Genomic DNA, 16,785 nt, shown 5'->3' with positions numbered 1-16,785 from the left:
CACTCTGAAATCGGAGACTTTACCTCATCTGAGGTGTCAAACACATCGAGCTAATGCTAACTTATCTCAAATGTGGTTAAAACTGTAATCCAAAATCAACCACACGGGTATTTATGGGATAAAATAATAGAAGCCACTGTTTTACCTGTGCCACTTCTTCAAAATCTTCATGACGTTTCTGCAATGCTCTGGCCCGATGAAGAGATTTCCCCACACCTGTATGTTTGCTCAGAAATGCTTCTCCGTGGTTCTCGATCCAGTCTAGCACCTACAATGAAATACAGGTACATATGCCATAAAAACAATGTCCTGCCATGTTCAATGTTTAAGGTTATCCAATGAAGACCCCTTATGTTGTCAAAACTCTGTAAGAAACAAGAAGCAAACGAGAAAAAAAAAAATGGGAAGAAGTAATTGGATACTAATTTAACACACTCGATAATTACAAGCTGATAATTACATCAGCTTTCCCAGCAGGACTTTAATCATCTCTTACATTAAAAGTGTAAATCTTTCTATGTATAAACGTTGCATGCAATAATGATTAAATTAAATCTCAACTTATCTATGCACCACTGGGCCACCAAACTGACTGGGTATTGTATAAGACAGTGATTAGGAAGTCACACAGGGCCAATTTAACTTAGCAATTTTATAAGGCTTAAAGCTACACTACTAAGGCAATTCAAGTTTAACTACAGAGTCATTTTTTTTCCATCTCTTCTTTAGAAGACTCAAACACATGAAGTAAAACCTAACACTTACATGCCTCAGTCTTGAGCTTGGATAATTTATTCTTTAAACTAAGATGCTGCAAAAGCTAATAAGCATTTCATGAATTTAATTACTTAAAAGTTCTTGCTAGGTGAAATCCACCACACTAAAGAAAAAGTAAAAGCAAAGCAGTATAATCTGATGTTTTAAACTTTGTAGTTGGAACTGAGTAGTTCATTGGGTCTCATACTTAAATCACAAAACGCTGACAATATCTAACAAACTAGAGTTGAGCTGTGAACAATATGGGTTTGAAACACACAGGTCCACTTTTATGTGGTTTTAAAAAATAAGTACAGTCGGCTCTCCACACAGAAGGGTTCCGCATCCACAACCAAATGTGGACTGAAACTACAGTATTTGCAGAACGTGAAGCCCACATATACAGAGGACCAAATGCAGGACTTAGGCACCCATAGATTTTGGTATATGTGGGCGATCATGCAGACACTGAGGGACAACTGCATTTACGCTATATCAAATGCCCACTTTGTCCTCTTTGATGGATAGGAGATAACCAGCAAAAAACTAAGTCAGTGATGTCTTTAGCTAAAAACTAAAAACGTTAATAAAAGATTTTAAATATTTAAACATATTTGTTAATGCACAGCTATAGTATTGAAGGTTCACTCATACTTCGCATGTTGTAACTCTGGTGCTCTCTTTGTCCATTCAGCCTGCTCTAACAAAACACCTTAGACTGAGTAATTTATAAACAACAGAAATGTAGGGCTTCATAGTCTGGACACTATGAAGTCCCAGATCAAGGAGCCAGGAGACTCAGTGACTGGTGAAGGCTTGTTCCTCGTTGAAGGTACCTTCTGTGTGTCCTCACATGGAGGAAGGGGCAAACAAGCTCTCTCAGGCCTCTTTTATAAGGGCACTAATGCTATTCACAAGGGTGAAGCCCTCATGGCCTAATTCCCTCCCGGAAACCCCACCTCTTCTGGAGTATATTTCAACATGAATTTGGGGGGACACAAACATTCAGACGATGCAGATCAAAAAGACCTTGGACTAAAGAACAAATAGGCACACACAGCAAAGACAGTGGTCTAGGGGGCAATCTGGGAAGCCAACCAGCCATGGCTCTGCTAATGGCAAAATAAAAGGGGCTTAGCTTGTGGTTCCTTGCCCTTCATCAACTGTACTGTAGAGAGATCAGCCATGTTCACAGATATAGGGGGAAAAAAGCAGCAGCTGGTGAGGATCAGAGCCTGACATGTTCTTCATTGCTCCAAACCACTGACCTTCACACCTGAGGGCCTGGCAGAGGGTCCTTTCTGCTCAGGGTCTAGCAAAGTTAGTATTACAGGTAAATTGCAGACCTTAACAAACCTCTCATGGTCCTCTGTACAGACCCTTCTAGAACTGGCAGGCACTGAAATCAGACGTGTGGGAGGTGTGGGGTGGGGGTGGAGGCCGAGCCTGGTCTCATTTCCACCCCTCCATTTCTAGCCCCCCTATACAGAGACATAGAATTTAGCTGTGTGCTCTTGGGCAAGTTCCTTATTCCTTCTCAGCTTCAGGTTCCTTACCTGCCCAGTGGTGACAGTCACAGGTAGTTGTCAGCATTCGATGACCTCTATGTCAAGCATCTTAATGTCAGTGTGGCAAATGGCATCCCCGCCTATAACCAGAACTCATGGCAAGCTTCCATCTCATTTCAAGCTCCTGACGGCACAGGCTGTACATATTCCATTTTAACTAATGTATTCGGTACATTATTTTAACTAGAGTATTGAGTGCATTGTTTTAACTAGCGTATTGAGCACATTATTTTAACTCCTGTATTGAGCGCATTGTTTTAACTCACGTATTGAGCACACTAACTAGTGTATTGAGCACATTGTTTTAAATAGCATATTGGGTGCATTGTTTTAACTAGTGCATTGAGTGCACATTACTTTAACGAGTGCATTGTTTTAACAAGCGTATTCAGTGCATTGTTTTAACTAGTGTATTGAGCACATTGTTTTAACTAGCGTATTGAGCTCATTGTTTTAAGTAGTGCATTGTTTTAACTTGCACATTGTTTTAACGTATTGAGTGCACATTACTTTAACTCATGTATTGAGCGCATTGTTTTAACTCGTGTATTGAGTGCTTTGTTTTAACTAGCGTATTGGGCGTGCACTTTAACTCGTGGATTGAGCGCATTGTTTTAACTAGTGTATTGACTGCATTGTTTTAACTAGTGTATTGAGCACATTATTTTAACTCATGCATTGAGTATATTATTTTAACTCATGTATTTAGTACATTATTTTTCTTTCTTGGGATTAAAAAGAGAGTCCTATAAGGTATTGCTACATTCACCACCTGATTTCCAGGCAAAGCGCTGAGTTGTTTGTCCCACAGTCTTTTATATTATAAAACACAGGTCCATTCCACGGCTAAAGAAATGTCTCAAGGACAACTTCTGGACCTCTCGGCCTTGAGAATGGATACATTTAATGGAATGTGCTCCTGGGCATGAGGCCAAACCATGCAAAAGAGAAGTATCAAATATTTCTAGCTTGAAAAGAATTTAGAGGTACATAAGTAACACCTCTGCTACAGTTCACCTGCCTGTAAGATCTACAGGAAGGCTAAGGAGACTTTTTTAAAATTATATAATATATTCGGTATATTACTCAACTTACGTAAAGAGAAAAATTAAGTCACCAGTAAGCAGCAAACCTGATGATTATTGGAAAGTCCATAGAGACTTGAAATAAGGGCACAATTTCAAAAAATAAAAGATAAACATTATTTGGTAGAAAGGGCCAGAGGAAGCAAAATACAACATTTTTAAATTAATAAAAATTTGTTTCTGGCCAGGCGCGGTGGCTCACACCTATAATCCCAGCACTTTGGGAGGCCAAGGTGGGCAGATCACCTGAGGTCAGGAGTTTGAGACCCACCTGGTCAACATGGTGAAACCCTGTCTCTACTAAAAATACAAAATTAGCCAGGCGTGGTGGTGCACACCTGTAATCCCAGCTACTTGGGAGGCTGAGGCAGGAGAATCGCTTGAACCTGGGAGGCAGAGATTGCAGTGAGCTGAGATCATGCCATTGCACTCCAGCCTGGGCTACAACAGCAAAACTCCATCTCAACAACAACAACAACAAAATAAAAATAAAAAAGAAATTTGTTTCCAAGTATTTTAGGAAGTTTTAAGTTGGAAATAAAAGCTGCTATAAACCAACCACTCAGGATTATAATGGGCATTTTTCTTTTACCAGTGATTCCTGCTCCCTCTCCCTCTCCCTCTCCCTCCCCCTCCCCCTCCCCACGGTCTCCCTCTCTTTCCAGGGTCTCCCTCTCATGCGGAGCCGAAGCTGGACTGCACTGCTGCCAACTCGGCTCACTGCAACCTCCCTGCCTGATTCTCCTGCCTCAGCCTGCCGAGTGCCTGCGATTGCAGGCACGCGCCGCCACGCCTGACTGGTTTTGGTGGAGACGAGGTTTCGCTGTGTTGGCGGGGCCGGTCTCCAGCCCCTAACCCCGAGTGATCCGCCAGCCTCAGCCTCCCGAGGTGCTGGGATTGCAGACGGAGTCTCGTTCACTCAGTGCTCAATGGTGCCCAGGCTGGAGTGCAGTGGCGTGATCTCGGCTCGCTACAACCTCCACCTCCCAGCCGCCTGCCTTGGCCTCCCAAAGTGCCGAGATTGCAGCCTCTGCCCGGCCGCCACCCCGTCTGGGAAGTGAGGAGTGTCTCTGCCTGGCCGCCCATCGTCTGGGATGTGAGGAGCCCCTCTGCCTGGCTGCCCAGTCTGGAAAGTGAGGAGCGTCTCTGCCTGGCCGCCATCCCATCTGGGAAGTGAGGAGCGCCTCTTCCCGGCTGCCATCACATCTAGAAAGTGAGGAGCGTCTCTGCCCAGCCGCCCATTGTCTGAGATGTGGGGAGTGCCTCTGCCCTGCCGCCCCATCTGGGATGTGAGGAGCACCTCTGCCCGGCCGCGACCCCATCTGGGAGGTGAGGAGCGTCTCTGCCTGGCTGCCCCGTCTGAGAAGTGAGGAGACCCTCTGCCTGGCAACCACCCCATCTGGGAAGTGAGAAGCGTCTCCGCCCGGCAGCCACCCCGTCCAGGAGGTAGGGGGGTCAGCCCCCTGCCCAGCCAGCCGCCCCGTCCGGGAAGGAGGTGGGGGGGTCAGCCCCCCGCCCGGCCAGCCGCCCCGTCCGGGAGGGAGGTGGGGGGGTCAGCCCCCTGCCCGGCCAGCCGCCCCGTCCGGGAGGGAGGTGGGGGGGGTCAGCCCCCCGCCCGGCCAGCCGCCCCGTCCGGGAGGTGAGGGACGCCTCTGCCCGGCTGCCCCTACTGGGAAGTGAGGAGCCCCTCTGCCCGGCCAGCCGCCCCGTCCGGGAGGGAGGTGGGGGGGTCAGCCCCCCGCCCGGGAGGGAGGTGGGGGGGGTCAGCCCCCCCACCCGGCCAGCCGCCCCATCCGGGAGGTGAGGGGCGCCTCTGCCCGGCCGCCCCTACTGGGAAGTGAGGAGCCCCTCTGCCCAGCCAGCCGCCCCGTCCGGGAGGGAGGTGAGGGGGTCAGCCCCCCGCCCGGCCAGCTGCCCCATCCGGGAGGGAGGTGGGGGGGTCAGCCCCCTGCCCGGCCAGCCGCCCCGTCCGGGAGGTGAGGGGCGCCTCTGCCCGGCTGCCCCTACTGGGAAGTGAGGAGCCCCTCTGCCCGGCCACCACCCCGTCTGGGAGGTGTACCCAACAGCTCATTGAGAACAGGCCAGGATGACAATGGCGGCTTTGTGGAATAGAAAGGCGGGAAAGGTGGGGAAAAGATTGAGAAATCGGATGGTTGCCGTGTCTGTGTAGAAAGAAGTAGACATGGGAGACTTTTCATTTTGTTCTGTACTAAGAAAAATTCTTCTGCCTTGGGATCCTGTTGATCTGTGACCTTACCCCCAACCCTGTGCTCTCTGAAACATGTGCTGTGTCCACTCAGGGTTAAATGGATTAAGGGCGGTGCAAGATGTGCTTTGTTAAACAGATGCTTGAAGGCAGCATGCTCGTTAAGAGTCATCACCACTCCCTAATCTCAAGTACCCAGGGACACAAACACTGCGGAAGGCCGCAGGGTCCTCTGCCTAGGAAAACCAGAGACCTTTGTTCACTTGTTTATCTGCTGACCTTCCCTCCACTATTGTCCCATGACCCTGCCAAATCCCCCTCTGTGAGAAACACCCAAGAATTATCAATAAAAAATAAATTAAAAAAAAAAAAGAAGAAAACACTTTGGTAGAAAATAAAAAGATCTGTTTTGGGTAACAGTGATTCCTTCAGACAGAAATGTAAATACCAGGTGAAATTGTATTTCCAATAAACATGAAAATAATTCAAAGGAATATGTACAAATTCCAATAATAATTTCCACTTTTAAAATAATAATAAATAATTGCAGACAGCTATGAAATCCAGCTAATATTCAAAACCAAACTCCCCATGAGGCTGTTGATTCTAAGTATGGGTAGATTACTCAGATTACCCAGTGATCCTGAGTCAATATACCTGGTCTAAGTAACATTTTAAAGACACGCTTGTGAAATCTTCCCATTTAAAACATACTAAGATAAGCAAATTACAGGCCTTTATCTATCCAGTCCAGCCAGCTGCACCTCCGCCCCCTTCCCAGACAGTCCTGTTATCTGTTTGCTCTGTGTCCTCAACTCCACAGACAATAAGGCTGGCCTGGGGCTTGCTGCTTCCCTTCCAGATGAAAAACACAAAAGCTGATCCCTTCCCATGGCTACTCTGCACAGAGGCAGAAGAGTAAAGCTGGAGACCACCACCACCTTCCTCTCTGTTCAGAGGGTGTGGTGTGGGCTCATTCCTCAGTACACCAGTGCCCTCTAATGGACAAAACAACAGTCCCAAGGTCACGGTTGTTCCGAAGTGGACCGCCCACACTTGAAACAGCTACCATCGCTCAGCACCTAAGTCAAATGTCAGAGGGCAGAAAGCTGTTCAGAATGTTTAGCTTAACTCCCTGTTTGTAATGAAAAGGAAACCAAGGTCCTAATTGCAAGACTGAACGTGATGGTGGCATGATTACGGTCATTTGACTAGCAATCATCTCGCTATCTGAGCACCTGCTGTGGAAGCAGCCCCTGACCTAAGGCTGTGTGTGCGGTGAGCCATCCATCCTCACAGTGAGCCAGGGGTAGGGCGATCCCTATCCTCTTACAGATGAAGACACAGGCAGGGCCCGTGGAAGCAGCCCCTGACCTAAGGCTGTGTGTGCGGTGAGCCATCCATCCTCACAGTGAGCCAGTGGTAGGGCAATCCCTATCCTCTTACAGATGAAGACACAGGCAGGGCCCTCTGTGACTTTATGGGAAAGCCTGAGTGTGCACTAGAAGCCAGGATGCCTGCCTCAGGGCTCATCCTCCCGTCTACACTGCTTCTGCCCTGACATACAGGTGAGATGAAAAAGGAAAGAGCTCTGCTTTTGTTTCAGAATGGTTCAGGCTATTGGGTAAGTAACCTCTTAGGAAATGACGCTGTCACAACGCTCAGCAAAACTGAGTTAGGGTAAATCTGCGAATAGTTACCAACCCTTGATTAGATGCGACAGGAACTGGCCACAGGTAATGCTTCCTGAGGCCCGCTGCAGAGTTCTGGCATCCTGTATAACCTATTTGTAAAATTATTTTCTGTAGTAGGTCCCTACTATCTAATACTCAGTATTTGTGGTCTTGTAGAGTATTTACGGATTCCTCTTTCTCAGTAATTACTATTTAAAAATTTGTTTAAAAATTTCTCTCTCTCTCTTTCTCTCTCTGCTGTGGTTTGTTTGGCCCCGCCAAGTCCCACACTGCAATATGATATCCAGTGTCGGAAGTGGGACCTACTGGGAGGTGTTCCAGTCATGGGGGCAGATCCCTCATCAGTGCCCTGATACCACCTCAAGGGAGGGAGTGAGTCTAACTCTTAGTTCCTGCAAGAGCTCATTGCTGAAAAGAGCCCAGCACCTCCCTCCTTTTTCTCTTGCTTCTCTCTCGCCGTGTGTTCTGTACACGCAGCTCTGGCTCCCCTTTGCCTTCCATGCTGAGTGGAAGCAGCCTGAGGCCTCCTCAGAAGCACATGCTGGTGCCATGCTTCTTGTACAGCCTGCAGAACCGTGAGCCAAATAAACCTGTTTTCTTTGGAAATTACCCAGACTCAGGTATTCCTTTATAGCAACACAGACTAAGAAACACATACTAAACCCTCATCAAACAGGAGAGTATTTCAAAGCCTACCTCACAACAACATACGATGTGAAAACCAATGTAAATGATATTTTCCCTTTGAAATGCAGAGGTGTTGATTGCAAATACTTCCTAGAATGGTTTTCTATCATGGTCATGCATCGCATCATTGCCATCAGCTCCATTTATTGAATGACTGTTCTATGCTCTGCTTGGGAGGGCAATACAGTTCCATGATCTCAACCACAGAAAGCTCTGAAATTCCAAATATTTTTCAAAACTTGGTTCTAAAAATTCATCCGTCAATAAAACCTAACCTGAGGGTACTTACATAGTCTTTACCGAGTACTTAATAAGTGCAAGTCCTTGAACATTCAGCTATAGAAATAGCCATGCATTTGATTATGGGGGGCTGTCCAGATGCCACTAGAAGTGTTAGTATTGTACACTGTGTTACTTTTCTAATCTTTGAGAAATTCCGAATTCTGAATCACAAATAAAAGCTACAAATAAAAAGAGAGCAGACTTTTATCATTATTTCTATTAATCAAGAAATTGAGGCTCGGATAAGTAACCTGCCCAAGAAAAGAGATTCAAATGGAGGTCTTCTCAACTCTAAGCTCACTACATTCCACTTCAGTTTGTAAATACTGTCTTTAAAATATTTCTAAAACTAGAGTTTCATCTCTAGAATTGCTACTTGAAAAACTACATAATACATCTGACATAAAGCAACCAAGAACATACTAAGCTAGTTTGTTTTTACAGGTAATTCTGGATCCAAAGAGCACACAGAGAAAATAGATAATCATCTGTCAACTGCAGCCACTGTTCTCAAGATACAATACATAATGAATTCGTGTGTTTTAAGTCAAAACAATGAGAACCCCTTCTAAGTCACATCTTACGCACACAAAAATGAAAATAAGCTCCTCTGATTCTATAATCCATTTAAAGAATACATGAAACAAATGAAAAGCAAAGGTAAATCTAAAATACTCTGAATTTGTTCTTTTTTATACAAAGTCAGATTTTTTTTCCAGTTGCAAAATAAAGATTTCCTCCCTGCCAGTCCACATTCTCTATAAAACCAAAATTAACAACCTGGTTCCATTTATTTTAGTTACTCAGTCACTGTCTTTTATTTAAATCGCTGGGGAAACTGATAGAGAAATGAACATATTACATTCTGAGCTTTCTGGACTATCAAATCAATGGTATTTTAGGGATATACAACAAAAGATGACTCATTGACTAAGCAACATCATTTCAGATCGGTTAAACCAAAGTAGGTGGCCATAAAGGAAGACTTTCACGTAGATAATGTTAATTTTTATTAAAGGCTGGTGTTTGGCAGTGCTGTAAGGATAGTCAATATTATGCTACTAATGAAATTTACTTACAAAGTAAAAATCACAAATGAAGGAATCCTTCTGAGTTTAAATTACTGGAATTCATATACTCATCCTGCGTTAGTCTAGCTCACACTTTCTTTCCTAGTGCTCTGGCGTACTTTACTCATGAAATCACTGGTCTTATTTTTCCCTCTCCCACGGAGGCCAAGCTCAGGAAGACCCCAGACCGCATTATTCACCCCCAGCTGTCTAATCACCATGCGGCGAAGCAAGGGAGGCCTGAGATAGCTGAGTGGGCTGGAGAGTGGTCATGGGAGCTCCTTTTCCCTTTCCATTGATTCCCTCCTAAAGGACTAAACTCCTATCTCTCTCTCTCTGTTCTTAAGTGGCTGTTTTCCTTCATGGTCACGGGCAATTGCAGCTTCTAGGAAAGCCTGTTCCCTGTGACTAAAAGCACCACTCAAAGATTCTTTCTTCAGTATCACGTTGATTTTACTCTTTGCTTAGCTTAGAAGGTAGGCATCCTCCTCAGACCCAGAGAGGTGACACAGAAAAAACACCAAGAGGTTCTCGGTGCTTCTGCCAAGCCATTCGACTTTTCCAAGGCTTGCTTTTATTACCTGGAAAATGAGGGGGCTCCAGCTTCAAATTCTATTGGGTGTGAGACTACTTTTAAAAGTGAAATAAAACAGACACAGAATTCAACACACATTTGTGGGCTTTGGGGACCAGGGGAAGAATGGGAACTTTTGAGGTCTAGCATTCACCACGGACTGACATTGAAGATGTTTTAGATGAGGGGTGTGTGGGAGGGAGCCAGCCCTTTCCCCAGCCTTTGTCCTCTCACTGTTAAATCTGCAGCTCCATCCTGGCTGTGGTTCCTATGATGGCTGGATTCCAGTCCCACCTCCTCTGTGCTCACTACTGCAGAAGGTTAATTAGGAGCTGGCTCCAGACCCACCAGGAAGATCAGCAGGTGGCCTCTACCTGCGCCCAGTAGTTCCCAATCCAAAACCAAGCCTGTGCCTCCACTCAGCACTCCCTAATTCTAATAGAGAACTCAGAGAAGATGGCAATCCTGTAGCCATTCTAATTAAGAGACACAATCAAAACTGCGAGTGCTGGAGTGTAAACAGAAGCAAGTGTTAAACAGCTAGGGATATATGATTCTGACGACTGGAATCAGAAAACTCCCTTCTGACTCAATGAACAGATGACAAGGGAGTTCAGGAACTCAAACTTCACTTAAAAGCTAGGTCTAGTGTAGGTGATGCTAAACCTAGAGCTCCTGAGTCAGGCTTCCTGCAGAGCTGGCTTTTGCAGGCCGAAGAAATAGGCTGGGGCCTGAGGCAAATCTGTGAAATTACTTCTCTATAGACCTGGGATGTGTTGCTTTGCCTCTTAGGCATATGCCAACTTCCCTCCTCCAGCTGGAATTCAGCATAAAAGACCCTCATTTTGCATTCAAATGACCAAAATCCTCATGAGAGATCTCACACTTCCAAAATTCCCATGCACTGAAATTATCACTTCCTTCCTTGGACACCCCTAGTTCCCCAACATCAATCAAAGATTCCATTCCTTCAGGCAGATCTCCCAGATATAAGACCAACCCTCCCCCATTTTAAAAGAAATGAAGCAACTTTTAACCCCAAAGAATCTTTAATTAGCAAAATTGGGGAATTCCTTAAATTCCTTCAACTATTCATTCATTCAACAAATACTGACATCTGCTCTTCCAGACACTTGGGAAACACCAGTGAATGAAACACTGATGGCTGTCTCTGTGGTCCTCACGTTCTTACTCTCCAAGACTTACTCACCCATGACTTGCAGGGGCGTTGTATTAGTCTGTTCTCACGCTGCTAATAAAGACGTATCCAAGACTAGGTAATTTACAAAGGAAAAACATTTAATGGAGTCACAGATCAGCATGGCTAGGGAGGCCTAACAATCATGGTGGAAGGCAAAGGAGAAGCAAAGGCATGTCTTACATGGCAGCAGGCAAGAGGGCTTGTGTAGGGGAACTCCCATTTATAAAACCATCAGATTTCACAAGACTTATTCACTATCACGAGAACAGTACAGGGAAGACCCGCCCCCATGATTCAATTACCTCTCACTGGGTCCCTCCCATGACAAGTGGGAATTATGGGAACTACAATTCAAGATGAGATTTGGGTGGGGTCACAGCCAAACCATATCAGGAGTCCACATGGGAACCTAACCAGGTTCCTGGCCTTTAGGTTCACTCCTGCTATCCACCCTCCACTGCCTACAGCATCAAGTTAAAAGGCACAGAATAGGAGATCCTTCGGGCTTTGAACTCTATGAGGTGAAATGGGTAAAGTTCAATGGGCCAGCTGTGAGCATGCAGAGAGGAAAGACACATACATGGCAGTGAGCACCCACAAAGCACCAAGATGAGCTTGGTGCTGTTCAGAAGTCACACACAGCCCTTGCACCATGCACTGGCATTCGGCGCAGGTAAGCATGAGCTCCTTCAACAGGGGCCCAAAACCCTCATCGTGGGGGCCACGCTTTCTGTGCCTGACCCCATGTTACCCTGCTGGCACCAGCCCCACCTCATACCTCCCCATCCACACTAGGCACTTGCCGCTCCTTGGATGGGTCCTGCCTCTTCTGTCCTACTCTTGCTGGAATTCCCATTGCCCACTCCTCAATCTACTGACCTTCTCCTCATCCTTCAAACAGCTGCTCAAACTCCACCTCTTCCACGAAGATATTCCTAGTAGCCCTCAATATGATAGCTGCTACTTGCCCCTCTACTATAGGACCTTTCATTTTTCCTCGTGCATTAGACCCTTGACGTTTGAGAAGAATTCAGAAAAAGCTCTCAGGAACACCCAAATTTGCACAAATCACTGAAGTGTAGATATGCCCCATCAAAATGTGTATGCTGCAAGGCAATCAGACACCACAGAAGAGGTCGCAAGTTTCATTCACCCCTCACTCCTGATAGCACCTTGACAAGGAGGATTCAAATTTATGCCTTAGCAAATTATACTCCACAATAACCAAAGACATGAGTGTTGCAGATGAGCCTGGCACAGTCAAATTTAGTAGACTACAAAACTATCTGCTAAAAATAATATGCTCTTATCAGATTATAAATTCCTTGAGAAAAGGAACTTGGACCCTGTCAACATATTTATCCCTGAAACTTTCAGAGCATCGCACATTCAATTAAGGTATTTTGGAAAGAGAAAAAAAGAATAAAGACTGGACAAGAAGAATTTAGAGTGGACTAGGTTTGCCTGATCATTTTTAAAAGAATATTAATTAAAAAATGGTCCAACATGGCCCTGGAGGGTCCTGCCAAGAGACACTTGGAAGGGGGTGGCGCTCACACATGAAGGGCTGTGGGGGAAACGGGGGCTTTGCAGAAGGCATCCCTGCTGAGGGGCTTCCTCTAGGGGACTCAGTAGGCTTCAGGAAAGCAAACCTATGGGGCCACTCACTGCTCCTGACATGCTAGAGTAACTGAATCTCAACAATCCAAGAAGAGCCACGCCAGCCGAATAGCTGAGGCAGAAAAACAAGTCTGATGGCATCCTCTTTGGACTACTACTACCCATCTGAACAGGTAAAGCAAAAATGAGTTACCTTCCTAGAGAAAACTAAAGCATACTCTAAACTAGAAAACAGTGTGTAGCAGTAACACAGCTATTCATTTATTCATTCATTCAACCAAACCTTCGCTGAGAGTTACTCTGATAATAAACATAAGGCAATGGAGAGATGTATATTATCTGATCATTAGGAAATGTGATAAAAAATTTCCATTTTCTTTTTAAGTGAACAATGGCAAAGGCAGCCAGCATGTGCATCTGGGAAAGTCCTCAGCAGGTCTTCCCAATTCCCCGCCCAGCTCTATATTGGAAGCACGGTAAGTGTGCTACACACAGCAGCTTCAACCACCTTTCCCGCCACGCCTGACTACCATCCAAAATGCCTTCTACACAGAAGTTATGAATTGGCCCCCGTTTATTAAGAGGGGAAAAAATTAACCTTGAAACCAAAATTAACCATGTTTTACAAACCAAACTCCCTCTGTCATCCTTCCCCATTCAGTTCCTCAGGGCCCACTAATAGACATATTTGCTCCTTCAAATATTTTTCAACAGACAAGCATTTACTCCTCTGGGGTTACTTTCATAAAACTGTAATCATTCCATGCCTCGCCTATTGTTCAGTAACTTGCTCTTCCTTTTTCTCAATGTACTTACAGGCGCTTTTGCATCACTCAAAACAATCAAATGAAAACCAATGTCGTGTCTCTAACTGGCTTACTATGTTTTTATGGATTTCGGTTACTACTGTCTTTACAAATTTATCTTCTGCTGGTAACGTCCTTCTAAAGTACTACTATTTTTCTTTCATTTATTCTTGACTTGCCTCTCCTACTCTATGCTTAATATGGCAAAAACTTCCCTATGTGTCATTAATTCCTTGAGTTTCAGAAACACGTTTTTGGTTTTGACATCCTATTGTCGCAGTATTTACTTTGATTAATCTTACCAGCCTCACTCTTTACCTCACAAGTCAAAGCCTACAGAGCAATTTCCTGTTCACACAACAAGTCCAGACCATTCCAGATCATTCATCAACAAAAATATTTACCTTAATGAGCAATATCTATTTTCTATAGATTGCTAACAGGACCATATATGCATTATGTGTATTGCAAAAAACACTTTCTCCTGCTGACATCCAAGCCAATATGCTGTTTGAGAGGGGGAAAAAAGCTAGCTTAAAGAACTGGCCTCATAATTATAATTACCTTTCTACATGTTTGCTGTTTTTAAATTCAAGCACATTAAGTATTTGGCACCAAATTAGATGGCCAGATTCAGCCTATTCCCAAGGGCTTCCTTACCTTGTGCCCTTTTCTAACCTAAGCATGAGGTGAGAGAAAGAAGAGCCATGAGAAATGGGGTGTGGGGGGAAAGGAGGGGGTGCCCTTGCTGCTGCTGCCTCGGAAGAGTTAATGAGGCCCCCTCTTGGGAAGTGCATCAGTCCACGGATGTGGAATTATGCTCAACCTAAGGGATACAAGGAATGTGGGGAATTTTTCAACAATTAGATTTAAACTCCAACATTTCATGGTTTGTAGAAGTTTTTGGACAATTCAAAAACACAATTATTCATGATTTCATTCCCACAATGTCTGTCCTCTCAATCCCTCTTCACCACTGGCTCCAGCCTCTTCTTTCCTGCACTGTATTCTTTCTCTGGCAATTATCTTCTTGGACTAAAACAACATTGCTAAGAAGCATGAATAATAACAAAATGATCATTTCTGAAGCACTCTGTATATGTAACCTTCAGAGAACTCAAAAAATAAAATTAGAATCAAAGCACGGTATATGAAAATTAAAAATTACAGGGCCATTCAGTCTTTTTTTTTTTTTTGAGATGGAGTCTTGCTCTGTCACCCAGGATGAAATGAAGTGGAGTTGTGTGATCTTGGTTCACTGCAACCTCCGCCTCCTGGGTTCAAGCAATTCTCCTGCCTCAGCCTTCCAAATAGCTGGGATTACAGGCATGCGCCACCACACCTGGCTAATTTTTGTATTCTGAGTAGAGACACGGTTTCACCATGTTGGGCAGGCTCGTCTTGAATTCCTGACCTCAGGTGATCCACCCGCCTCGGCCTCCTAAAGTGCTGGGATTACAGGCGTGAGCTACCTCGCCTGGCCTGATTTTTGTATTTTTAATAGAGACAGGGTTTCACCATGTTGGCCAGGCTGGTCTCAAACTCCTGGCGTCAAGCGATCTGCCACCTCAGCCTCCCAAAGTGCTGGGATTATAGGCGTGAGCCACCACACCTGGCCCATTCAACGTCTTTTGAATTTCCCAGATTCACATGAAGTGAAGAATGATGAGAATGATGGTGAATGACATACAGAGAATCTCAGTCTCATCAGAACACAGGGCGACTCTCCAAATTCCCAGCCCATTCAGCAGAAAACTCACTCACCTTCACATGACACTCAGGGAGATGGAAACCTGAGATCCTGAGAGTGGCTCTACTGCAGGCTTATCACGGCAGTTCCCAGCCAACTTCCTGAGGCCAGGGGCTACCCTGCATACTCCAGGATTCCTCCTCCCCAGAGGTGACACCTCATTCATTCCCTTGTCTTTCCCTCTATTTGGGGGCAAGCACATGGCTATCATCTTATTTATCCCTAAAGCTATGTCATATTTTACTCCCATAGCTTTAATCCTTAAAACTCTTATTCTATAATAAGGAAGCAAAACAATGGGGAACTGGACTTATTCTTATTTTTGTTTCTCTAAAACAAAAGAGATGTCAACCGCTTAGAAATGAATAGTCATAAAAGTCTACTTTTCGTCAACAAGATAACTAATTATAATGCACCTACTGTGCACCATGGACTGCACTACCTACCACGTGGGAAGTGAAGCATGACCACGTCACTGTTTACACAGTTGGAAAAGCAGACAAGTGTTAGCTAAATTATAACAATACACTGGTGTGAGCACACCAGCATTATTGTCACAAATAAATATAAATGAGAATGATCCGATTCTAGAAGAAAACTTCCCAGTGTAGGCCCCACATCCTCTCCCGGGTTCTGTGCACAGGAGCTACTGGCTGACAGCAGCCTGAACACGCGTTCTTAAGCCCAGTTTTCACTTACATTCAACAAAAAAGCTCCTCTCCTTATCTTCTAGTCATCACTCCTTAAGCACAGATCTTCCCAATATGATGATGTATTCCAACTCTACTCAACACAAGCCATTTCCCATGCAGAAGGGCATGAGGTGAAACTGACCTGCTGAACGTCCTGCTGGAAAACACACAGCTGCAGCCTCTGATGCAGCCGGACCTTGCGGTGTTGCCAGATGTTCTCAAGCTGCCGCTGGTGGTGCAGCACCTCGTGGATGACATCCAGGACATGGTGCACGGCCTTGGAGTAGTTGGCAGAGGCCGTCAGGGAATCAGAGCTGCCGGGAGTCAAGGGCCGCTGGAGCTTGTCAAGGAGCGACTTCCCATCTTGGCTGACCTGCCCACAAAAGAAATGAGTGATTCTTCACGATCTGAGGTTTGGCCTAGGCTGTGCCACAGATGCTGTCCTTGGATACATGTGTGCGCACATACGGGCACACACGTACATGTACAGACATTACACACATGCCCAGACATTCATTCACACACCACAGTTTTACTCAGAGGCAGTTTTATATAGGATAAAATTTAAAACAATCCATCAGCTATCCAATGACATCACAAAGCCAAATGATGCAAAACACCAGGTGAAAATAAAAGAACATTAATTACTACAAAACACTATAGTAGATACTACCCAAAGAATAAGCATACTATTTGTCTTAAATGCCATAAATCAACTAACAGAAACTGCATTCCTGGGATATCTGCAAATTAAAATTTAAAAGTAATAATTTTATCTTGAGACATGTTAGAGA

At 44.9% G+C, this 16,785-nt stretch overlaps 1 protein-coding gene across 10 annotated transcripts in view; it reads right to left on the bottom strand.

Moving 5' to 3' along the window:
- TRIO (trio Rho guanine nucleotide exchange factor) overlaps positions 1-16,785 on the bottom strand; it is a 366,740-nt gene that overhangs the window by 177,944 nt on the left and 172,011 nt on the right. For all 10 annotated transcript variants that reach the window (XM_016952961.4, XM_063811100.1, XM_016952967.4 and 7 more), the window contains 2 exons: positions 16,134-16,364; positions 146-268 (listed from right to left, as the gene is read on the bottom strand). In XM_016952961.4, the coding sequence (XP_016808450.1) occupies positions 146-268; positions 16,134-16,364 (354 nt within the window). The remainder of the gene's footprint in view (positions 1-145; positions 269-16,133; positions 16,365-16,785) is intronic.

This window comes from Pan troglodytes, chromosome 4 (genome assembly GCF_028858775.2).
Source record: "Pan troglodytes isolate AG18354 chromosome 4, NHGRI_mPanTro3-v2.0_pri, whole genome shotgun sequence".
In the NCBI taxonomy this organism is placed as follows: Eukaryota; Metazoa; Chordata; class Mammalia; order Primates; family Hominidae; genus Pan; species Pan troglodytes.
The sequence above is the reverse complement of the archived record's forward strand: the minus strand, read 5'-3'. Positions and strand labels throughout refer to the sequence as shown.